At 44.3% G+C, this 26,278-nt stretch overlaps 1 protein-coding gene across 1 annotated transcript in view; it reads left to right on the top strand.

The window, feature by feature from the left end:
- Nucleotides 1-26,278, top strand: part of ITGB5 (integrin subunit beta 5) — a 112,707-nt gene that overhangs the window by 13,508 nt on the left and 72,921 nt on the right. Inside the window, exons 3-4 of the mRNA XM_007057056.4 lie at nt 9,524-9,728; nt 19,863-20,112. Of these exons, the coding sequence (XP_007057118.2) occupies nt 9,524-9,728; nt 19,863-20,112 (455 nt within the window). The remainder of the gene's footprint in view (nt 1-9,523; nt 9,729-19,862; nt 20,113-26,278) is intronic.

The following is a 26,278-nucleotide window of genomic DNA, read 5'->3' as shown; positions in this document are numbered from 1 at the left end:
GGAGGTGTGAATAGTTGTTTGCTGATAGTAAGTCACTGATGCCATCGTAGGGATAACTTGTAATGTTGCTTCTATAGTTAGTTATGTGTGTCTGCAGATTATCATACCTATTGCCGATAAGCCTAATTTCAGTACCGGCAAACTGGTTGAAACTATAGTAAAGAACAAAATTGTCATAAACATAGATGAACATAACTTGTTGGGGAAGAGTCAACATGGGTTTTGTAGAGGGAAATCATGCCTCACCAATCTACTAGAATTCTTTGAGGGGGGTTGTCATAAATATAAAGGGAAGGGTAAACACCTTTAAATCCCTCCTGGCCAGAGGAAAAATCCTTTCACTTGTAAAGGGTTAAGAAGCTAAGATAACCTTGCTGGCACCTGACCAAAATGACCAATGAGGAGACAAGATACTTTTAAAGCTGGAGGGGGAGGAAACAAAGGGTTCTCTCTGTCTGTGTGTTGCTTTTGCCGGGACCAGAGCAGGAATGCAGGTCAGAACTCCTGTAAAAAGTCAGTAAGCAATCTAGTTAGATATGCGTTAGATTCTGTTTTGTTTAAATGGCTGATAAAATAAGTTGTGCTGAATGGAATGTATATTCCTGTTTTTGTGTCTTTTTGTAACTTAAGGTTTTGCCTAGAGGGATTCTCTATGTTTTGAATCTGATTACCCTGTAAGGTATTTACCATCCTGATTTTACAGAGGTGATTGTTTTACCTTTTCTTTAATTAAAATTCTTCTTTTAAGAACCTGATTGCTTTTTCATTGTTCTTAAGATCCAAGGGTTTGGGTCTGTGTTCACCTATGCAAATTGGTGAGGATTTTTATCAAGCCTTCCCCAGAAAAGGGGGTGTAGCGCTTGGGGGGATTTTGGGGGGTAAGATGTTTCCAAGCAGGCTCTTTCCCTGTCATATATTTGTTAGACGCTTGGTGGTGGCAGCAATAAGATCCAGGGGCAAAAGGTAAAATAGTTTGTACCTTGGGGAAGTTTTAATCTAAGCTGGTAAAAATAAGCTTAGGGGGTTTTTCATGCAGGTCCCCACATCTGTACCCTAGAGTTCAGAGTTGGGAAAGAACCTTGACAGGGGTCAACAAGCGTGTGGACAAGGGGGATCCAGTGGATATAATGTACTTAGATTTTCAGAAAGCCTTTGACAAGGTCCCTCACCAAAGGCTCTGAAGCAAAGTAAGCTCTCATGGGATAAGAGGGAAAGTCCTCTCATGGATTGGTAACTGATTAAAAGATAGGAGACAAAGAATAGGAATAAATGGTCAGTTTTCAGAATGGAGAGAGGTAAATAGTGATGTCCCCTTGCAAGGGTCTGTACTGGGACCTGTTCAACGTATTCATAAATGATCTGGAAAAAGCGGTTGTCAAAGTTCCTTCCCCACTCTGAACTCTAGGGTATAGATGTGGGGACCTGCATGAAAAACCCCCTAAGCTTATTTTTACCAGCTTAGGTTAAAACTTCCCCAAGGTACAAACTATTTTACCTTTTGCCCTGGGACTTTATTGCTGCCACACCCCCAGCTGGAGCCCTCACTCCCTTCTGCACCCCAGCCCCCTGAGCCAGCGCGGTGAAAATGAGCAAGTGAGTGAGGGTGAGGAGAGCGAGTGGGGACGGGGCCTCAGAGAAGGGGTGGGAGATGGGCAGGGCCTTGGAGGAGGGTGGGGCAGGGGGCGAGGCAAGGGTGTTTGGTTTTGTGCGAGTAGAAAGTGGGCAACCCTACTCAAGATAGTTAAGTCCCAGGCAGACTGCGAAGAGCAACAAAAGGATCTGTCAGAACTGGGTGACTGGGCAACAAAATGGCAGATTAAATTCAATGATGATAAATGCAAAGTAATGCACATTAGAAAACATAATCCCAACTATACATATAAAATGATGGGGTCTAAATTAGCTGTTGCCACTCAAGAAAGAGATTTTGGAGTCATTGTGGATAGTTCTCTGAAAACATCCACTCAGTGTGCAGTAGCAGTCAAAAATCAAACAGAATGTTGGGAATCATTAGGAAAGGGATAGATAATAAGACTGAAAATATCATATTGCCTCAGTATAAATCCATGGTACGCCCACATCTTGAATACTGCGTGCAGATGTGGTCACCCCATCTCAAAAAAGATATATTGGAATTGGAAAAGGTTCAGAAAAGGTCAACAAAAATGAATAAGGATATGGAATGGCTTCTGTATGAGGAAAGATTAATAAAACTAGGACTTTTCAGCTTGGAAAAGAGACGAGTAAGGGAGGATATGATTGAGGTCTATAAAATCATGACTGGTGTGGAGAAAGTAAATAAGGAAGTGTTATTTACTCCTTCTCATAACACAAGAACTAGGGGGTCACCAAATGAAATTAATAGGCAGCAGGTTTAAAACAAATAAAAGGAAGTATTTCTTGACATAAAGTCAACCTGTGGAACTCTTTGCCAGAGGATGTTGTGAAGTCCAAGACACTAACAGGGTTTGAAACAGAACTAGATAAGTTCATGGAGGATAGGTCCATCAATGGCTATTAGTCAGGATGGGCAGGAATGGTGTCCTTAGCCTCTGTTTGCCAGAAGCTGGGAATGGGTGACAGGGCATGGATCACTTGAGGATTACCTGTTCTGTTCATTTTCTCTGAAGCACCTGGCATTGGCCACTGTCGGAAGACAGGATACTGGGCTAGATGGACCTTTGGTCTGAGCCAGTATGGCCATTCTTAATGTTTTTCTGAGCCCTCTTTGTACCAATTTATGATTTTTGAAGCCAAATGCTAGAACAATGTATAAGCATATGTCAATAACTGGGTCTAAATTGGTGTAACCTACACATGGAGGAGCCAGAAGACAGTGTAGTTTGTATGTGTATACATAGACGCCGACTCCATGGGTGCTCCGGGGCTGTCTGGCAGCGTTCGCACGCTTCGGGAGGGAGGGGAGGAGCTGGAACATGACGCTCTCAGGGGAGGAGGTGGGCCCGGGGCGGGGATTTGGGGAAGGAGTTGGAATAGGGGCAGGGAGGGGGCGGAGTTAGGGCGGGGACTTTGGGGAAGGGATTGGAATGGGGGCGGCGCAGGAGTGGAAAGAGGTGGGGCAGGGCCAGGGCCTCATGGAAGGGGTGGGCTGGGGGCGGGGCCAGTGGCAGAGGCGGGGTCGAGCACCCATGGGGAAGAGGGGAAGTTTGTGCCTATGTGTGTATATGTGAGGGAGTCCTGCAATGCCCTTTCTTACACCTTCCTCTTAGTTGCTTTTCTTGCTACTCTCTAGTCCCTCAGTGTCGAGTTATACTACCTGTGCATTTAAACCTCTGGATGGCATGTTTTCTTCCCCACGTATTAGCATAATATCCAAACAAACAGCAAAGAGTCTGAACCACTGCATTTAGATCCAGACAGTCCAAAAGTTCAGGAGTATTTGGACCTGTGGTTTGGTACCAGCCCCACATCAGTTACCAAGCATGAAATCTTGGCTGCTGCTTGAGCTTATGAGATACGTTCTGCAGCAAGTTACCATGATTTCCTGCACTCACGAACTGCAGACATATGACTTCAAAGTTTCTTCCGGGGCCTTGGTAAGGTACACTAAAAAATCAAAAGCATGTATGTGACGCTAGCAGACCAGGTGCCAGCTCATGCCAAGGCCACTAGTCCTCAACTGAACACTGACCAGCACATAGCTGGAAACCAGTCTGGCTCATCTGTGTGTTGGCTACAAGTGTTGTCTTTGGTATAAGATCTGAGGTGCAATTGACTAGTAAGCGACTGGTCTTCTGGAACTGGGAGTAACGTAAATACTGTTGTGATTTTTGGTGTAAGGGGCCATCTGACACAAAGGCAGGCTTGCCTGGATGGCAAGATAGACTGAGTGCCCAAGGGGACGGTCTGTGACTCCATGTTAAGGCTGTTATAGTGCTTCAGGACTTCATGCTGGATACTCGGTTGGTGAAACCTAAGTACAGAACTCACAACCAGTTTGAGGTTTGTGCCCTGGTTGGTAACATTCTCCCCTGAGGTTGGTACTAATGTTCCTGAGCCACTCCGGACAGCTTGACAATGTAAATATAGGGGTCGCAAGTGGGCAATTGGTTCCTGAAGCAATGATGTGAGAAACCTGTACTACTTCTTCCTATGTGTAGCTTAGTGAGGGCTGGGGGTTTTGCCAGAAGCACTGCATTTAATTAATCTGTTTATTAATTTGATCTCATTCACATTATAAAGAAACGTGAAAGGTTCTCGGTAGTGAATTACTATAAAGATCACCCGGCTTTTCAGCTCTGTAGGAGCCAGCACATAGGAGGCAGACTGCTGCTGTTTCCCCTGCTGATACATCTGTTTTTAAAAAACTAACAGGAGCAAGACAATTCCCTGATCAGTGCAAAACTTAGAGGGAAGGGCTTGGGTGCTGAATGCTGTTGAAGGCAGGATATTGGACTAGATGGACCACGATCTGATCCAGTTTGGCAATTCCTGTGGTCCTACTTTGGGTTATTTTAGAAGAAGAAATTTCAATAGAAAAGACTTAAATGTCAAAAAAATGGGTGGATTAATATTTAGTGAGTGCGCGATGACAATGAGCTGAGAGGCATTAACAGTTATTGTTAGGAGATGGCTATGTACAGTGGTTGCCCTTAAATTTTCTGGATAGTAACTAAATAGCTTTGAGTCAGTGTTTGTAGTACGTGGTGTATTCTCGACCGTAATTATAGAAATATACATGGGGATGCTGTAGCCACTGAGAGAACCGTATCTCTTAGTATAAGGAAAACCAGACAAGCTTTTAGGGGTGACCTCTGCAGGGCGAGATTTGCCCAAAGGAGCACAGAGACTTCCCAGCAATAACTGAGCCCCACCCTCTGCCCCATGAAAACTCCCAGGGAGGCATGCAGTGGTAACCTCCCCGTTCCTCCTTCATGGTCTCTGCCAAGGGTGTGAAGCTTTGATTCGGGGCGCTGAAGGAGGAGGAAAGGTGGCTTCATGGCAGTCCCAGTAGTGGAGGTTGCTGAGGAGATGTGCTGAACCAGTGCATCCAGACACCTTTGCCATACCCCTCACATAAATGGGCCCACTCCTTGAGTAGTGCTGGTCCCTTTTTCTTTTCCCCTTCAATTTCATGTGTTGTGGTTGCTATCTAGTGTTGCAATACCCACCATTCCTGGTAACTTTCCACCTCTGGACGGGAGGGGTGTGCGGCCTGTGCTGTTTGCAGAAACCTGGGCTGAATGTGGCTGGTAGCCCATCTAGTCAATAACAGTCATAGTTCTTCAGTGGATCTTCCCCTCCCTAAGTCTAATTGATTCTTTCCCTTGTGGGTGGCTTTGGTGACTCCATCTTCTACAGCTCCACCAAATGGAGGAAAATAGGCCACCAGAGTGTCATTGCTACATATGTTCTGCTGTGTCTTTCCCCTCACTCAAATACAGATCCATGCATACTCAGGCCATTGCATACTGGCTTCTTCCTTCTTCTCTAAATAACACGGACAGAGAAGCTCAACAACATGGCAAACAATGCTGTATCTAGAGACCTTTTTCACAGTGCGGTCACACACTGATGAGGAAAGAATTGCAGCTGACCTTGCTGCTCCTACCTGCCCTATCTTCCTAAGAAGGTCTTTGTTTACTTCCCCCCTTCCAAAAAATAAAGGCCAGATGCAAAGCTCATTGAAGTCAGTGGGAGTCTTTGTCTATGGCTTCACTACAGCTTAAGTTGACAGGGGTGTGAATTAGCCACCCCCTTGAGCGATATAATTTATGCCGATTTAAGCGCCAGTGTGTACAGCGCTATGTCGAGGGGAGAACTTCTCCCGCCAACATAGCTCCCGCTGCTCGGGGAGGAGGCTGGAGTAATTAAGCCGATGGGACAGTTCTCTCTCTTGGTGCAGCTGCACGGCTGTAGGATCTCTAGAGTAGCCCTAGCCTTACTGTTAATATTCATGGGCTTTGGGTCAAGCCCTAAGATTCCTGGAGACATTTGGTAGACGTTTCATGTCATGCCAGGTCGGGCTGTGTTTCTGGTCCGCGATGAACCCCAAATGTCACCTGGTTTGAAGTTTCTGTACTAAAGCTTTGCCCAGTATTAATACTTTAGGGATAATCACACACGGCTATGCGACTGGTTGAAACTGTCTGTTGTCCTTGTGTAGGTTACGTTAGTGCAGTGATAGCGCTCTTTCTGACATGCTGGTGGACAACCAACACAAATAAGGCCACACAGCCAGGTCAGTGCCAACCATAGCGCGTAGGCTGCAGGAAAGGTCTCATATACAATCAGGATGGTTATAGTACTTCACATTTCTGTAGTGCCTTCCCTGAGAGGTTTTCAAATGATTATTATTTGTACTGTGGTAGCACCTAGAGGTGCTGGTCACGGACAGGACCCCATTGTGCTAGGAGCTGTACAAACATACTCCCTGCCTCCAAGAGCTGACACCTCTGCAAAATGCTTTACAGACACTATAGACTGTGGAGCCCATGCTCCCGCTGGTGAACTTACTCATTCAATTAGCTCCATTGATTTCAGGGAGACTACTTGCTTGAGTAAGTGCCTGCCAGTGTGAGTAAGGGCTGCACAATCTGGCAGCTGATACTGTAAGCGCTTAGAGGCAGGGGTTATCTGCTCCTCTGAGTTTATACAGTGCCTAGCGCACTGGGGCCCTGATCTTGCTCGGTCCCTACACACTACTGTAATAAACATGATTAATAACATATTCCCATTTTCCAGATGGGGATTTTGAGGCATAGAGAGGTTGTGATGACAGAGGGAGACTGTAGCAAAACCGGCAGTAGAACTCCAGGGCCTGATTCTGGTCTCAGCTAAGCCAGGAGCAACACCCCTGAAATCCATGGGGCTGTGCAAGTGTAAAGCCTGTGTAAATGAGATCAAGAATCAGGCCCCGAGTCTCCTGACTCCCAGAGGGGGCTTTAGTCAGCAGAGCCTCCTTCCTTTTAGATTTCCCTTAACTCCTCCCACCATTTGTACAATATGTCACTCAGGCTATGCAGAGACCCCCGTTGAAGTCAGTGGGGGTCTTTTCATTGACTTCAGTGGGGCTTAAATCAAACCCTTACAACGTATCAACAGACCCTAGGTAATCTTTTTAAAATCTGTCCCTTTACCCACTGTTCTGATTTTGTTTTTGTTTTTTAAGAAAAAAAGAAAAGAAAATGATTTAAATAATCTTTCTATCTGGAAGGTCATCTGTTTGCATTACATGTTCCAAGAAATTAATGTTAATATCAGTATGACATACCATTCCTTTGGTTAGACTTAGTATTTGGAAGCTGGAATGTAAATCAAGTATATTTCAAATATAAACATTCTAACCTTGTATTAAAAAAAATGTTTTGGGGATTCTGTGTGTGAGTTGGTGGCACAATATTCAAGTTCTTCCCTCATGTTTTAGGAGGTAGTGAGAAGCTCTTCTCTTCATTATTAAGAAGAAGCCGGTCTGATGGTTAAAGATGAGGCCATGAGATGTAGATTCTATCATTGGTTTTGCCACTGACTTGCTGTGTGACCGTGAGCAACTCATTAGATGGTGCTGTGCCTCAGTTTCCCCCTCTGAAAATTAGGGATAAGTAACACTTCCCTACCACAAATGGGGGTTGTGAGAGGATGACTTTGTTTGTAAAATGCTTTGAGATCTTCTGAGGAAAAGAGCTGTATAGAAAGATGTGAAGATGCCTAAACTGGGTAATTGCTTATTTTTATTTTTCCCAGGCTGTTGAGTGAATTGGAGGGATGATTGGAGTGGTTGTATTTATGGGCTGTCCTTTTATTTTTTGTATTATTTTGTGTGGTTTTAACCTATGGGGTCGGCACTCAGAGCATAGGATGGGTGTCTCTATGAAGCTATCTTCCAGAAATTGGAGGAAATCTATCAAAATTCATTGAGCTTTGGGTACCTAACTTCCTCCGGCGTCTTTGAAAATCCCCACTCCATAGTTTCTAAAAACTCTTTGGAAAAATACTTGGCCTCTTTGTGTCCGGCTGTTACAAAGCCACTGCCCCAGGGAATGCTGTGTGTTTGGATTAAGTTTCTTTGTTGCTAGGGCTGAGGGACATCTCAATGCAGTTGGTAAACTCCCTGTGATTATAACACCATTTGTTGCCCCAGAGCAACATATCAATTGTGGCCTACACCCCAGCACTCTTCCTTCTACATAGATAGGATACACATTTGCTGTAGTTTGGTTCAACATTAATCGCCAGACATACATGAGGGCAAGTTGGAGGTTGAGTCCATTTATCTAAGAGCCCATATTAGGTTTTAACATCTTCCTCAACATATACAGCTTATTTCTCCCCTTCCCCTTTAAAACATTCCATTTCCCACCTATTTCTGCTCCCACTCCCTCCCAGCGATCCCAGAATCTCTCCTCACTCTTCCTTTTATTAGAGAGACAAGGTGGGGCAGGTAATATCTTTTATTGGACCAACTTCTGTTGCTGAGAGAGACAAGCTTTCTAGCCACACACAGCTCTTCCTCAAGTCTTGGAAAGGTAATCCCAGCATCACTGCAATATTGTAAGGGACCATTCAAGGTAGAGTGGCCTGTTAACACCGCTGCAGTCCTAGGACAAAAAAAGAGGGTTACTGATTGTTCTTATAAGCCAAAAATCCAGTGTCTCTGTTCAGTCCATGATTTTTAGTGTCTGTGCAGAGCTGTTCAGCATATATGGAGTTGTGTGTAGTGGTCAGAGAGTTATAGATGGCGAGGCCTCTAGGGATGATGTTTTGTTTCTTGCATTTGCTCTGGAAGCAGATGTTGCTGCTGTTAAGTTTTTCTTCTTTTTTCTTCATGTTGTGGAGTTTCCATTTCAGATGGCTAAATTCAATATCTTCCGTCGTTGTATGCAGTGTTGTAGCTGTGTCGGCCCTGGGTATTAGAGAGACAAAGTTTATGGCTTATAAGGACAATCTGTAACCCACTAACCCCCTCTTTTTGTCCTAAGACTGCAGAGGTGTTAACAGGCAACTCTACCTTGAATGGTCCTTTACAGTATGTGCTAACTATTTATGTTAAACAATCTGTTCCACCTTGCATTTTACTGTGATCCTGGCAGTACATTTCCCAGACTTGAAGAAGAGCTCTGTGAGACTTGAAAGTTTGTCTTTCTCACCGTGACTTCTGTGACAGACATGGAGCCCTAGTTACAGCTTTCATTTGATACCTTACAAGACACTCTTTATAGACAAATACTATGACAGCAATATGTTAGGTGTAATGAGTTTGTCAGGCCTGATAGGAGTTGCTGTCACAGAGCAGTGCCTCTTGATCACACCATATACTCCAGCTTTCACAACTATTCTGAAGGATTGTCCTTTCCCATATCCCCCCTGCTTTCTCACTTTTGCACTAGTTTGATCTGAAAGGTTCAGTCCCTCTAGGTGCTGGATGCATTGGCAGTGCAGCCAATCTAGACGACATTGTCCTCTCCCGCTCACCTCCCTCTTGCTGCAGATCGCTGCATGTCAAAACAAGGTTCCCGTTGCGGAATTGATTTTTTTTCTCTTTTGTTCCTTCCCCAACTCCTAGGAATTCGGCAGCACAAAATTCATCACATCGAGGTGCGACTTCGTAGAAAACCTGATTACGAATGGCTGTGCGGGGGAACTTGAGACTCCCAAAAGCAGCATTAACATCGTGGAGAATCTTCCTCTAAGTAGCAAGGGCTCCAGCTTGACCCATTCGGATGTGACACAAATAATGCCTCAGAAGATCTCGTTGAATCTGCGGCCTGGTGAGTTAACAATGATGCTGACCTTTGTTCTGGATTAGAAGATATTTGAGGTGTGTGTGTGTGTGTGTGGTGTGTGTAAAATTCTGAGTAGATTTGAGATCTCAGGCCCTGATCCTGTAATTTACAACACAAAGGGGAACTGCTAAACGCACACAGTCCTATTGACTTCAGTCCACCTGTGCACTGTGGAGTAAGGGCCTCAGTATTTCTGCTCACTCGAGAGGGTACTCCTGTTATGGTGACCTCCAGATGAGTTAATTCTTTATAAAACCCTTATAAGTACTAGTCTTAATCCTTTATAAGTATGTAAACGGACATTCTCAACTTCAAAATTAGTCAATTAAAACGAAAGTTCCTACACATAACCCCCAGCCTGACAATTGTTGTGGTTTACAATCATAATGTTCTAATTAACCACATTTAAAAACTGCTGGTCCCTGTTGCTGTGTGAAAGACCCAGAAAAATACAAATGGCAAGATCAGGGCTTTGGCTGTCACTGCCATAGAAGGTTTGAACTTGTGACCCTATGCCACCCGTTCCCCTGGAACTTCCAATTACAAAGCAAAGCATTTATAATTGAAAGAGCGGGACTCAGCCGTGGAAGCATGTTTGTTATCTAACGTTTCTTGCAAAGGGAAAAAAAGCTGTCGTGTGGGTTCAGCATTCTTACAAATACATTTGGCGTTTGGTGCGTAAGACCCTTTAGAGCAAAGCTAACAGCCGATATAAGCGCTTGCTTCGTCAAAGGAAAGTGGGTGTGAATCTGGGACCTGTGTTTTTGCTCTAGCTTTTTCAAGCATAGAGGTAAAGAGGAAGTATGTCGTCTTCTCCCATGAAGAGGGGGAAGATTGAGCTGGTAGCTTCTAGCGCCAGTGCGGCTCTAGGGCGTCCGTCGGTTTCTGCACGATGCAAGCTGTAACATTACAAATATTCTAGCCCTTAAGGGTCTAAATAAACTCTTCCCACTGTGAATCAATGCAGTGCTCTCTTAGGGCTACTGACATTGGAAAGTACCTTATTCTGCAAAGCAGCAGGCCCTAGTGTCTCAAGGCCAATACTGTTTTAAATTGGGCACCCAGTATTAGTGGATGCTTCTGAAAAGGCAGATCAAACCCGCTCTTCCATCCCAGGACAGAGCCTCTCCAATCACTCTTTTGGCTGCGGTAATAAAGACTAAGCAGCCCAGGAGTAAGGAGGGAAGCATGGGCTTTGTCTACACTACATAGCTTTTAGCGACAAGATATGTTTGCCGACAAAATACTTCCACCCTCTACGAGCAGGGTTTGCGTTGTTGGCAGGAGAGCGCTCCTGCCAACAACGAACCGCTTACACTGCCACTCGCCATGGCAAAACTTTTGTCTTTTGGGGGAAGTGGGGGGGCTCTTTTAAGCACCTGTCGTTCACTTGGCAGTGTAGACAAAGCCATGGTCTGCTCTTGAGAGAGAGTGAGCGAGCGCTGCTACTATAGTAGATAAATCACAGGCATGCATGGAATTGCTGCTGGCCATGCAGATGGTTTCTGGGACTTAGTGTTGTATACCAAATAAGTTTACTGCCGCAGAAGACCAGCTGTAATTCTTTTATGCTGAAGAGTTTCCTGAAGCAATTGCTGGCAGAAAACACTGTATCAGCAGAGCATTGCTATCAAACCCTGACTCCCCAAAACCCTCCCTACCATGAAACTTCTTGTAACCAGCAAATTCCAGAGCTTCCCAGGACAGTTCTGCACAGTTTGCAACATTTAAATTGACCTTTCTGTACTGTAGCTAGAGAGAAGGTGGTGGAACTCCCCCAGGCTGGCCTTTTAGCTACTGGCCAGTAGCCTTCAGAAACAAGAGCAGTTCTCCTGTTTGATAGGTACTCTGGTGGTAGAGTTTTGTGCAGAATGGTGGGCAGACTTCAGTTCTGACTAGATGTGCAATGCACACTGGCCCTTTTAGGATCACAATGTAAGATCCCATGCCTAGATAAGGCCTTCTTTGTTGGAGAGAGGAGAAGAGGGAGGTTTGCAAGGGAGAGAGATGGTGGGAATGTTGCCATTTGGAATCCACTTGGCGCTGTCTTTACTTGTACAACTCCTAGGCGAAGGGTGCTTTAGAAACACCTATGCTAGATAGATATACTACATATAACGTGTCTTTGGGGTTGCTGTGAACTGATCTCTGTTTGTTTGCATGGCAGATCAATAGAAATGAGCATTCCAAAATAGAGCCTTAGGGTAGCGTGTGCGCTGCATCTCTAGGAGGCACAGCCCACAGCACAGTGGGAGGCAAAAATGATTTTAATCCATCTTTGTGCTCTCTCTGTTCTGGGCTGGCTGGAGGCCAGTGCAGCCCCTGATGTAAACTAGCTACCCCAGGGGTTGCTCTAAGTTACACCTGCTCTGCCTGGGCTGCTAATAGGCATCTGTGTTACCTGAACTGTCCAGAACCCACATAGTTTTCAGTGCTATAGGGGCTTATCTTTGCCTTTGGTGCACCCACTACTCCAGGGGGATTGTGTAGTGGTGCCTACTCAGTGTCTGAGCGGAGGAAATTCTTCCCCAGCCAGCTACAGGGCTTTCCCAGCACCTGTATGCTGGCACAGCAGGGTATAGGGACCATTACAGGGAGGAATAATTCTGGATGTTTGTAATGGGATCTCCCATTTTCATTCTTTTCCATTAACGTTGAGCAGGATCCCATCTCATTTAGGACTAATGATTTCCTAATCCTGTAGGTTAGCATCTCCTGTGGAAATTACATATTAATCCTTATGTAAGAATTTGAGTTCTGATGGTTTCACTTAATGGCAGGACAATAAATATGAAACAGAAAGGAAACAGCATTGTCTGGACTTTGCATGTGCTTCCAATTTTGTGTTACATCAGGAAACTTTGCATAAGTGTCTTAATACTTTGAAGATGAATCAACGTGTCTGTATCTTTGACTAGTAACTAGAAGCAGAACAGAGTAGATAGTTGGGAGGTATCAATCTCCAATCTGATCTATCCTTCTGACTCTCTCAAGGTATTTCTAATGTCCTAATACCAAATTTTCAAATCTCAGTGTGTAAAGTTAGATCCTAAATCTCGAGGCAGGCTCCTAGTTCAAAGTGGGATAACTCCACTGACTTTATGGGAGCCACTCCAGATTTACAGACATAGAAGGGGCATCAAAGTCAGGTGTGCAGTTTTTAACACCATGGTTTAAAACTTGTCTCTAGCATTAATGCACCGTGCCCTGGTTGGCTATCAGAAATGTGAATGGTGGGGACATAGAGATGGAATTAAAAATATAAAATAGAATGCATGTTTTATTGGCCATTTAGCCCTAAGCCTTACGAAATAGGACTAAGAGCGCTTTTGGGAGAATAGTTGCATTTCAGGGTACCTAGAAAGATTGTCACATGCTAAATAAACAAGACAGATGCTTTCTCCACATTAAAGCCCAATGTATATAAATCTTCCTCTGCTCATTTTTACAGCAGTGAGGAGAAAAATTGCTGAGGTTTCATTCTTAAGTCAGGTAAAAGGAGTCTTTCTAGTTCTCAAATGAACTGTTTGAGACAATGTATCAGCAGTGTTCCTTAATTCAGGTTTAGGGAAAGTTTAAAATCAAAGCTCTGGGGGTTGTGGATTATTCCTGGGGGTGAAACTGTCTAGGAGTAATGGAGTGGAAAAGATGGACCAGTCTGCATCAGTGGTAACTCCATTGAAATCGATGGATTTATTAGAGTGAGAGGAGATTTGGACCCAGTATCTCACTCCTTCTCAATGCAAGTCTTTCATAGATTAATTGATTCCTATATTTTAAGACCAAAAGTGACCACTAAATCATCTAGTCTGACCTCCAGCATAACCCAGGCCATAGAATTTCATCCAGTTACTGCTGTATTGACCCTCTTCTTGAGAGGAAGTGTGGTTTGCAAACTGAGATCAAAAAGGTAATTGCATCTTCATGTTCAAATGTGTAGGTTGCAAGGGTCAAGAAGAAGTGTTGTTCCTTCATGTACAGACAGCATTGTTCAAGTGGCTAGGTATATTTAAAGGGGTTTTCTCCTTTCTCAGTGACTACTGCAGAGGTAAGGACACCTGATATAACAGAGTAATCATCTGATCCTATACTGCAACTTCTGTGTTCCTCCATTTTTGAGGGATTTGAATAAGTTCTTTAAAACATAAGTGTGGCAATATGATCTAATAGAAAGAGCTGGTGACTGGGAGTCAAAACTTAAAAGGGCTTATACTTAAAGGTGCTTTCCCTGACTTGCTGTGGATTGTTGAACTTGTCACTTAAAATCTGTTTCCCTGTGCCAGATTCTTCCCTCTTATTTGGATGCATTTCAGAATCTGGGCCCCTAGTGTCACCTTACCATAGTGTTTCTGTGAGCTTTAAGTAGAGTTTGTAAAGGGTTTTGAGGTCTTACAATGAAAGGGATCATTTTAGTGCAAGATGTTGTTAGTGGTGGGGTGACATTGGGTGGGAGTGGAAGCAACCAGCGCTATGTTAGTCCCAGCTGAATGGATGAAAGCAATTCCATGTGCAGGTTGTTATTAAAATACTTTCACAGATTGTCGCTATATGCATGGTGCTTTAGAAATGCAGCCCCTGATCTTGCAAACAATGACATGCTTAGTTTGCAGACTTCAGTGGGACTGCTTGCACAGTGTAAAGTTTAAGCACATGGGTAAATGTTAGTAGGATTAAGAAAAGGAGTACTTGTGGCACCTTAGAGACTAACCAATTTATCTGAGCATAAGCTTTCGTGAGCTACAGCTCACTTCATCGGATGCGTACTGTGGAAAGTGTAGAAGATCTTTTTATACACACAAAGCATGAAAAAATACCTCCTCCCACCCCACTCTCCTGCTGGTAATAGCTTATGTAAAGTGATCACTCTCCTTACAATGTGTATGATAATCAAGTTGGGCCATTTCCAGCACAAATACTTGATTATCATACACATTGTGAGGAGAGTGATCACTTTAGATAAGCTATTGCCAGCAGGAGAATGGGGTGGGAGGAGGTATTTTTTCATGCTTTGTGTGTATAAAAAGATCTTCTACACTTTCCACAGTATGCATCCGATGAAGTGAGCTGTAGCTCACGAAAGCTTATGCTCAAATAAATTGGTTAGTCTCTAAGGTGCCACAAGTACTCCTTTTCTTTTTGCGAATACAGACTAACACGGCTGTTACTCTGAAACCTGTTAGTAGGATTGTAGCCATAGAGAAGACTTGTTCCCTGCCTTGAGATCTACAGTTGTGGACTTATTCTTCAGTTATTTGGGTTATAAACACCCTGGGTGAAATCTTGGCCCCATGGAAGTCAATCCCAAAGCTCCCACTGATTTCAACTGAGACAGAATTTCACCCTATGACTGTAAAGTCCATATGCGTCTCTAGAAGAGAGAAGAACACCATGCGAAAACTGCTCTTTATGCACAAAGGAAAATCCTTTTACCAACTGGAAAGAAAAAACCTGCTTGTTAACAGTTTTAGGGAGGAGTGGGGAAAAGGCTATTCTTTAGCTAAGCCTCCTGTCACATCAATCACTTCCACTGAATGCATATTTAGTGCTGCAGGTGAAATTGTTACTCAGAAGAATCTCGCTCAGTGCAGGGAATAAGGAAAGGATTGTAGCTTTAAATAAATGTTAATGATTAAAACATCTCTTGCTCTCTAGGGAAGAGACGGAAGCCATTAATGTGTCTGAAGATTAAACAGACTTGGAATGAGTTGTACTGTGTGTTTAATGTACAGTAGTTGTGACAGATCTTAAATTCTCATAGGTGATGATGTGAAATTAAATGCATATAATTAAAGTGCCTTCAGTTTGTGTGCATCTCTTCAACAAGAGAATTGAGAACCCCAGGATCAACTGGTCAAATGCCACCTCACGGATTGTGCAGTATTCCCCTTCCCTTCCATGTACAGAACCGCTTCTTCCTGCAGCAGTTGAACATGTTAGAACGGTGGGATAATTTTTGTGGCTGAGTTTAAAAGGTTTCATTCAAATTGGTTAGGTCCAAAACTTTGTTTCTGAAAAGGCTGAATGTCTCAGCAGGAAATTCGTTCTGATTCTCACTTAGATGTTCCTGTTTTTTCCTATTTAAAACTGATCCTTACAGCACTAAATTCAAACAGCCACGTCTGCAATTGGGGGCATCTGTTCTCCCACCCACCCCTTCAGTGTTGATAGGTATTGCACACGTATCATTTTCCCTTTACCACCTCTCCCCACCAATATATATTTTTGGTAGCATGTTACGTTTAGCTGATCAAACATAGCCATCCTGAGAACTTTGTTTACTTGTAGGCCCTATGCAAATTCATGCCCTGTGGTGTAATGGCTTTCCAGCGCTACAGAAAGAAAATGGTATTTAAACAGAAACTTGGATTGGATGGGGGGAGTAGTTACTAGTATAGCATGCAGCCTCTTTGATACTCTTTGGCTTTGGCTTTTATGAGGCTTTTAGTGACACAGAAGTGTAGCTGATGTTTGTCTATTTGTCGGCAGGAGAGAGTTCTCCCACCAACAAAAAACTTCCACCCCCAACGAGCGCAGCGGCTTTGTCGGCAGGAGAACGCTCCTGCTGACAAAGCGCTGTTCACACCGGTGCTGCTTTTTGTCAGTAAAAATTTTGTCATTCAGGGTGTGGGGTTTTTTTTAACGCTCCCTGAACGACAAAAGTTTTGCAGAGGAAGTGCCAGTGTAGACACATCGTTTGTTTTAGAAGCTGTTATCTAGTAGCTACAACCTATAGTGCAATTGTTAATATAGAAACTGCCCTTCTTTAATAGCTATGCCTTTATCAGGAACTCTTCCTATGCAAGCCCCAGGGCAAAGCAGTTACATTTAATAAAAGGGGCCCTGCTTTGGAAGTATCTCTTGAACTAGAGCTGTAGGGAAATAATTTAAATAGCTGTGGCTCCTAAACCAAGCTGCGAAATCTGAGTCTCTTCCTGGTTTTACCCATTGAATTAAATGGAGTTAGTCCAGTGAAAGAGAGGAGAATCTAGGATCTACACTGCTTGACAGTGATGCTTCATAACAAGCATAGGTACCAGGTTTTGTGCAGCTCTACGGGTGTTTGCCCACCAGTGATAAGACACTAAGGGCATGTCTACACAGCCCGTAGCAGGTTGGCAGACTTGGGCTTGCATTACCGCACTGAAAATACAAATGTTGACCTGGGCTGGGAAGCTCACTGCCACGGCCTGTGTAGAATACTTGCAAACCTAGACCAGCATCTCGACAGTTTTATCATCGGCGATTTGTTAGTCTCTAAGGTGCCACAAGTACTCCTTTTCTTTTTGCGAATACGGCTGCTACTCTGAAACCTGATCTTATGACTGTCCTCGTTAAGAGACAAAGTGTATAGTATCTTCGCTCAATGAGTGGTAAAAACCCAACTGGGATCTATTTTCCTTCCAAACAAACAAGAAATGCAACATACATTTTTCCAGAGGATCTCTAGGCTACACTCCCAAGATGATGCTTTCCTTCTCTCTCAGTCCGACCATCTGAGCTTTGCCTTTCTTCTTTTACCACTCCTTCAGGTCATAGGGAAAATTCATCAGGATAGGGCACAAGTCATTTTCATCACCCCTATTTGGCCCAGATGATTTTAGTTCCCGAATCTCCTTCTAATCAGCATCGAGTACTTTCCTAATCTCTTGACCCACAAGAAGAGCAGGATCAAGCATTCCAACCCTAAAGCGCTTCATCTCATGGCTTGGTTTTTGAACAGGCATTGACACCAGAACATTCTTGCTCTGAAGCTGTACCAAACCATCCTTAAGAATAGCAGAAAAGGTTCTACTAGGAAATAGAATCGTTTGTCCATCTGGACACAGCAGAAATACTTATCTCCTGAGTCAGCAGATATTCCCCTTATTTTGGACTATCATCTTTCTCTCAAAATGGCTGGGCTTTCCCTCCGTTCTATTCGAGTCCACTGGGCAGTAATGAGTATGTTCCATCCACCATCAGATGGTAATTTAATTTTCACTCGGCTGTTAATTAACAGATTCTTGAAGGGTCTAATCAGAAGCTTCTTGCCAGTAAGGAAACTTACTCCTCAGTGGGATCTAAACCTTTTACTTTCAGCACTCACTCAGCGTCACTTTGAACCATTAGCTATATGTTCCATGTCTCAGTTGTCAATGAAAGTTGCATTCCTTATGGCTGTTACTTCAGCCAGGAGGGTAGGTGAGCTGGTAGCCCTCATGGCAGATCCTCCATACACTTGTATTCCATAAGGACAAAGTCTCTTTACAGCTACATCTGAAATTGACCTTCAGATTAGTTTTGGAGTTTCACATAAACCAGCCAATCCACTTACCTGTGTTTTGTTTTTTTTTCCCCAAAACCACATTCATCTGAGCAGGAGAGGAGACTTCATTCCCTCAGTGTACGTTGTGCTCTTGTCTGCAAAGGACAAAAGCAATCAGAAAATCACCTAGGCTGTATTTCACTATAGCAGAATGAGTCAGAGGTCAAGCTGTAGTCTCCCAGAGGATCTCTAAATGGATCTTGGGCTGTATCCTGCTCTGTTACCCAATTGTTGCATCTTCCTCCCCCTCATGGATTGAGGGCTTATTCTACAAGAACTCAAGCAACTTCAGTGGCATCGCTTTAGGAAGTACCTTTACTTGACATTTGCAGGTCAGCCAAGTGGAGTTCCATCCACACGTTTGCGAGACGTTCTGCACTAGAACCTAACTCCTCCACTGATGCATCCTTTGGGACAGAGGTCTCCAAATGACTCTGCTGTCTGCATCCTCACATCCTCCTCCAACTTGAGTACTGCCTGTCAGTCACCCACAGTGGAATACACATTGGGACAAGCACTCAAAGAAGAAGAGGAAGTTACTTACCTTGTGGCAACTGGAGGTTCTTTGAGATGTGTGGTTCCTGCCTGTATTCTACTTCCCGCCCTCCTTTCCTTCTACTTCGGATCTTTATTGGATTTAATTGGGGAGGTGGTCAGTATGCTCTGCCCTTTATGCACTCAACATTGAGGAGGCCAAAAGTGCATGCGCGATCCAATGAACACTGCTTGCAAGAATTCTACAACTTGCGGTGCATGGAGTGCATGCACACACCCACAGTGGAATACAGGTCGGGGCCACATATCTCAAAGAACTTCCAGTTACCACAGGTAAATACATTGCTCTTATAACTACAGCAGTCTTCTCTCTAATTCATCTCTCCTCCACTCCCAGTCTACCCAAAATGCCGCTGACATGATCCCTTCTCATGATCAGAGAGACTGGCCAGGTCTCCTCCTTTCTTTAATTTCTTTATTGACTTGTCTTCTGCATAAAGTCCAGACTTCTTGTTTTCTCCTCCTTGTCTACATCTCTTGCCCTCCTTTCCTCCCACACTTTTCTCACTCCTTCTGTTCCACTGAAGATTCTTTCTGGATCATTCCGTTTGTCTCTTTTGCCCATACCCACCTTGTTCCTTCATTGACTATGCCCATTCTATTTTGAACAGACCGCCAAACAAGGTTTGCCAAGGTCCCTATTTCGATAGCCTTCTAAAAATCTGCTCTATTCCATGAAGCATCTCAGCTGTGATCCATGCTGCTTCCTTTTCTTTCTGTATTGTTTTGGACCCAAGTGTGTATCTAGATTATAAGCATTTTGTTGTTTGTTTGACACAATATATACAGTGCTGCATATATTTAGGTGCTACCTAAACTAAAAATGAGGGACTCCTCACCTCCCCCACCAAAACTATATGTAGATACAGACTAGAGTAACATTTCTCAGTTCATATGCATGGGAATGGCTTTACAAAAAGACATGTTTAGCCTCCTTTCCCTCTCCCCTTTCTTGCTTATCTCCAGCTATTTCTGTGGTCAGTTTAGGGAAGGAATGGTATACATGTTGGAATGGGCTACAGCAAGAAAAGTGTGCTATCTGGATTTTGCATATATCAGTTTCACTTTGCAACAGGAAACTTTGCAGAACAGCTCCTATTTTCAACATGAATCCTTATGTCTATTGCTGTTGATGGTTACACTGATCTATTAGAAGCAGAATAGATATGGACCCAGATTCAAAAGAGTGTGTGTTGTGGTAGGGGACTCTTTCTACAATGCAGTTCTTCTCAGTGCCTCCTAATGTTCTGTTCCTGCAGGTGACAAGACCTCCTTCCGAGTGCAGGTTCGTCAGGTAGAAGACTATCCTGTGGATTTGTATTACTTGATGGATCTCTCGCTATCCATGAAGGATGACCTGGATAACATTCGGAATCTGGGAACCAAGCTGGCTGAGGAGATGAGAAAGCTCACCAGCAATTTCCGGCTGGGGTTTGGGTCGTTTGTGGACAAAAATATTTCTCCTTTCTCCTACACAGCTCCGCGATATCAAAACAATCCCTGCATTGGGTAAGTGTTCTCTGGAGCCCCACTGACCAGTTGTGATGCAGGCTTCAGTTGGGGGTGGGGGGGATGCAGACTGAGGGAGGTAGTGTTTCCTAGTGGATAGAGCACTGGACTACATCTTGGGAGACCCGGATCTATTCCTGGCTCTGCTACTGGCCTGCTGGGTGCCTAGGGCAAGTCACTTCCCCGCTGTGTGACTTCTCCGCTCAGTTTCCCCATCTGTAAAACAGGGGTAGTAATACATACCTTAGTTTGAGCTCTACTGATGAAAAGTGCTATATAAGAGCTAGGCGGTATTATTATTTATTATTATTAGGCTGGCATATGTCCTGTAGAGTAGAGATGCCAGGCAGTTTTCTTCATTGTTGGCAGCATCCTTTGTTTTATGGTGACTTGCGTGATCTTTCACATTTGCAAGATTGATAACACCCTGCCACAGCTCTCTGGCTAGCTGCATGCACTATGTTAGTGACCCTGCTGGATGAAACGACGTGTCTACTTCGGGTGATTATGGGACTACTGCACTGCAGGCAACTGCTCCATCAGCATGCATCAGTTGCTAGCTGCGTCTTCTTGCTGACTTTTCTTTCACAATGGTTCCATAAGATCCTTTCGTTCCATTTGGGTTACAATACTGAGCATTGTTTAGGAACTGAGCAAGCAAATACAGCTCACTGTTTTTCTTTACCATGCATTTATATTCAGGGATAGCACTCGGTCCAATCAGCAAAATTCCAATATGGATTTTAACTCGCCCTTCTTCCCCTCCAACGTCATGATGGTTAAGCTCTGTCGTTCTTTCAGGCACATCTCCAGTTATGGAAAAATACAATATAAGGAGTCTTTCCACTGGCTTTGATGAGCATTTTTGTCTCAGGCCCTATGTAATTCCACCAAAAAGTACTCTGTCCGTTGCCCACCTACGTAATTCTCATTGCAGGTTCAGTGGTGTTCTCCTGGGCCATTATTGAAAGATTTGATTTGTTGTTGCTGTTTTAGAGTCAGCTGGATTACACACATTTATGTCCAGATTTTCAGAGGGGCTGAGCACCTGCAGCCACACTGTTGTAATGCTCTAGTGCTATACAAAGAAGGACAGCTTTTTACAGCTCAGGAGCAGCAGAACATCAAGATGTGCAAAACCCCCACTTTATAACAGACTCTTCAGTGTAGTTGGATGCTCAGATGAAGGAGCAGACATAGGTGTGGTTGGAGCAAAGGACCAGGAGGCAGGAACTTCTGAATTCTAATCCTGCCCTGACACTGACTCACTCTGTGGCCCTCGACAAATCACTTCAGCTTCTTTGCCTCCCCTTTCTTATCTTTAAAATGGAGACCACATTAATACTTGCCTACCTTACAGGGGTATTGGGAGGACTGGTCTTAGGAGGACTAATGTATGCTTCTGAAGTATTTTGAAGATATAAGGCTAGAAACTGTTGCTATTTTTTTTTTCATTCTTTAATGATGATGCTGGGTATGGAGCGGGTGGAGAGAGCATGGATGGAGTCCAGAAGCTATTGCTCATCCATACAGCTCAGTTGTTAGCTCTGCAGTCATTTCAGAGCCTTCCTTGCTCTGGGCTTGAAATCTTCCATCTACACCAGTGTAAAATAGAGTAAATTTGTAGAATTATACCAGAGGAAGACTGGTCTAAGTGAGAGAAGAATCAGGCCCTTAGAGTCTGGCTTGGCAGAAAAGGAGGGGCATGTTAGTGCATTTTCTCACAGGAATTTTGTTTATTTGCTGGACATGTGAACACCCTCTGGCCATCAAACCCCCTCCCCCATTTGTTTTGGGGGCACCAACTACATGTGGTGTTGTGCTATTGTGAAAAAGGCCAGACGCTCCTGCTTTAGACACGTGGGGTGAGATTTTGAAAAGTGCTCAGTATTAAACTAACACTCTCCCATTAAAGTCAATGATAAAACTCCAATTTACTTCAGTGGGAGTAGTGTTAGATCAATTCAGAGCAATTCTGAAAATCCCACCCACGGCAACTCTTGACCATGAAAATGCCAAGAACAGTTGTGTTCCTGGAGCCAGCAGTGTCTGGGAAAACTTTTGGTTGGTCAATGCTTCACATTAGTAGACATGTTTTCATATGTGTAGCTTCCAAATTACTTGTGTTGGTCTGAGGATGTGCTGTTCCCATCTGGATTATCTCACTCAGGGCCAGGAGTCGACTCAAAGTGGGTGAACTGTTCTTATGAGCTTCTGCTGTCTTAGGCCAAAGACCATAAAAGAACAACATTTCTTGTGAGATTTTGGCACCATCCAACTCTTAACTGAAAAACATTTGCTGTCTATTTTGGCTTCAGAACCATGGGTGCGAATGTGAACTGCAATCCTCAATTCAAAGATGAGATGAGATGTTTTGGCTGGCCTCTAACAATGAAACTTTTGGGCGGGGGGCGGGGGGTAATGTCAGGTGGTCATTGAAGGCATGTTGAATGGCTTGTGAGAGTGGGTGTGCTGATGCAACAACTCCCTCCTTGGCCAGGTGGAGCACTGCACCAGAGTTCACTCAATCTGTCAGGACAGTCAGTCATCTCCTCTTGCCTGAATCTCTGTGGTAGTCCCAATCGGGCAATGAAGGATGTTAGCCTCAGGCCTGCTGCGGTGTGTGGGTTTCCCCCTTATAATTGGCGAGGTCAGTGGGTCCTTGTGCTTGGGGGGTCTGGAAACCCCTTCAGTTCTTATGTCTCCCAAGGATCCAGTAGGGGATGAGGCCTGCCAATTCCACTGGGTTCCAGCTCAGGGCCCAGCAACTGGGCAGAATCAGGCCTCAGCAACTCCTCGCACTGTGCCCTGAGCTCCTTCCTACCTCCCTTGGTTTCTGTAGGCTTCTCCAGCTCATAGATGTGATTGTCCCTTCTCTGGGCAGCTTTTCAGTCTCTTGCTGGCTGGAATTTCCTTCTTTAGCCTGTTTGCTCCTCTGGCAGCCACCCCACCTAGGGTGACCAGATGAAACGGACAAAATATCGGGACACATGGGGGAAGCAAAAAAGAGAAAAAAGAAAGAAACGCTGGAGCGGCCAAAGCCGCAATATCAGCCGTGCATCAGTCGGGACGCAGGACAAAGAACTAAAAATCGGGACAGTCCGATTTTATCGGGACGTCTGGTCACCCTAACCCCACCCCTCTGCTCTCCAGATCTTTTATTCTCCCAGCTGCTGTGGGGCTGCCAATCAGGGTTGGCTGGCAGTTCCTGCATTAGCCCCTGGGTTGCCAGGCCAGAATAGGGTATATACACCCCAGGACAGGTTGGTTCTCATGCCCATTAAATGTCGGTGTAACTCCATTGACGTCAATATCCTTACACCAGATTTAAGATTTGACTGTAGGGATACACTTTGGAAAATTAATCCAAATTAACTAACAGTGTGAATTTAAAGTGGATTAGTTAAACCGCATTAAACCCTTGTGTGGAGGCACTTATTCAGAATTAAAGTGGCCTTCATTCAATTTAGCTTAAAGTAAAGTATCCTGTGTTGCCAACTTTGGGAAGCTGATGCAGCAAAAACCACACTGGCTGAGGATGAACACTTGGCTCTGGGAATGAATGTTTTCACTCTGAAGGCTGTCCTGGGTCACTCAGTCAAAGCCCATGCTTCTGAATGCTGTGCTCACCTGCTGCAGTCGACAAGGCTCCAGGGCATAGGGATGGCTTATTGCCACCATGATATGGGATACCCAGGGCTTTCTACTTTCCCCCTGCAATCTGAGCACTGCCTGGAGCGTACATGCTCAGCCATCTTCACTGCCATTGTCTCACATTTCTGGCAGGCTGGGGAAGGGATTTAAATCAGATCTGCAAGAGCTTGTTGAGGTACAGATAAGATATGATTAAATGAATAATATCCAGTGAAATGCAGTGCTAATGAAAGAGACATTGGGAGGGTGAAGGGGGAATAAGAGGAAGGGGAACTGAGTGTGCAGTGAGAAGTTGCAAACTGTTGCAGTCCTTTAATTAAATCACCCTAGAGCTGCTGCCTTCTTCTTTCCCATCGTGCGCACATTCCTGTTAGATCGGACTATCTTTATATCATAACATTCTTCACCTTTATGAGGTGTCCGAAACAGCTATGGGGGGTTGGGAAGAGATTTAAGAGGCATTGAGAAATCTGAGTGGTTTGGCTGGAATGCCTGCTTCAGGGTTGTTCTTTCTCCTCTTGTCTATTCATTTGTTTTCCTCTGGATCGCCATTGTACCCTGATTGCTGCCATAGAAGTGGATTGCATTGCCATGTTTACCTTGCAGAGCACAGGTCGTTTGCTTATTAGGGAGTTAGGTCTTTTCGGTTGGCTGTTTTTAGACACATGTAAAAAATCCCGAGCTCTCTGCCGACCGGCACCCAAAAAACTGCAGCCAGGAGTGGAACTGGGGGCACAACTGTTTTGCCCCATTCCTGGCTACCCAAAAGCAATAGAGTTCCCACTCTGCAGGCTTTCTGGGTACTGAGTTGCAGATGGTTTCTGGAGCAGGATTTAGAGATTGCAGCTGATGTGGGGTGGCCCGTTTCTTTCAGCGCTTACTGTGCTGAGCTGGGTATGAGCTCTGAATCGCCCCAAACTCTGATCGCGCACGCGATGTGTGTGTGAGTAAGTCCAAGCTCTGGTGCTTTTGCAGTGTTAATGTGTGCCTTGTTTTGGGTTACATCCCAAGATCCAGGATTTGGCCTCTAAGAATATGAACAGACACCCAGCATCACTCACCTGAAGATCTGAATTGTCACAGGGACAGTATTAAAAAACCAGGACCTAGGAAACAATCATCTTTATGCAGCTGGCATGTACAATGTCTTGACATGAACAGTGTAAAGGCTTGGGGAGCATGCGATGATGATGAATATATGCTATTTATTTCTATTTCCGTGGTCTGTTTCTTATTTTGCTGCTGTCCAGAGCCCACATCACTGGCTCAGTCAGGTTCATGTCAACAAGTGACTATCATAAATTTCCATAAAACTATGTGTAGGGGGAAACGAACACACCCAGTGCTAACTCAGCATCTTCTCCCTGCCCTGATGTGCACTAGCCTGGGGCTCTGGTGATGTGCCAAGATGAGCAGATCTCAAAGGTGAGAGGGTCCTCAGCTGATAGTATCTGACTTCTAGCCCCCCAGGCATTTTACTCAGAGCCAGCAATAGGAGCCTCTTGCTGAGCCCCAGATAAGTCGAGGCTTTGAAGAGCACAAACACCTTGAGTTGCCCCTATAAGTGAATAGGAACCCTGAGCAAAAGCTTGATCACAAGTGATCACACCATGCTATCCCCTGCACATGTAGCAGGCCCCTCTGAGCTGTTGTTTATATCCTCTTTCTTCTCTTCATTCTTCCTGTGCGCCATCATGCATTTTAAATCGTTAGGCAAATATGTACATACGAACATAAGAATGGCCATACTGGGTCAGACCAAAGGTCCATCTAGCCCAGTGTCCTGTCTTCCGACAGGGGCCAATGCCAAGTGCCCCAGAGGGAATGAACAGAACAGGTAATCACCAAGTAATTCATCTCCTGTCACCCAGCTTCTGGCAAACAGAGGCTAGGGACACCATCCCTGCCCATCCTGGCTAATAGCCATTGATGGACCTATCCTCCATGAACTTATCTAGTTCTTTTTTTTTAACCTTACAAAGCTAGAAACCTCACTGGATGATTTGTTCCCTCTGCATGTAGGGTACCCAAGGTAGATGATGTCATTGCACACAATACAATCACTACTATAAAGTGCACTTACATATGGATATGTACATAGCAGTGTGATAAATACCTGAAGTTCAGTTAAAAGAGCTTATCCTTGGTCCCTGGAGACTGAACATTGTACACCTGCATACAAGACTGGCGAGTAAGGAATCTGAATTCTCAGTGGGTTGTGTTAAAAAAGAATCTTTGGCCTAGTAAAAGCATCTTTTAAGCTATGTTAAGTCAAATGGTGCCCTGAATATAAAGCTGGCACCAAAGGCCTTTAATTGTTCTCTTGGGTTATTTTACAAGTTAATAATGAATCAGTAAAAGTCTTACTCTCTAGACTCACTTACTTTAAAATCATTGGTTTTTTCCTCCCCTCCCAAACCCCCGTGCATTCACTCTTTTTTCCACGTAATTAACCTAGCACTAAAAGATAGTCTCTGTTTAGGCTGCAGAATGTTAGCTAATTGGGTTTGAA

The sequence above is a fragment of the Chelonia mydas genome, chromosome 11 (genome assembly GCF_015237465.2).
Source record: "Chelonia mydas isolate rCheMyd1 chromosome 11, rCheMyd1.pri.v2, whole genome shotgun sequence".
Classification (NCBI taxonomy): Eukaryota; Metazoa; Chordata; order Testudines; family Cheloniidae; genus Chelonia; species Chelonia mydas.
Note: the sequence above shows the minus strand (reverse complement) of the source record. Positions and strands in the feature narration are given on the sequence as shown.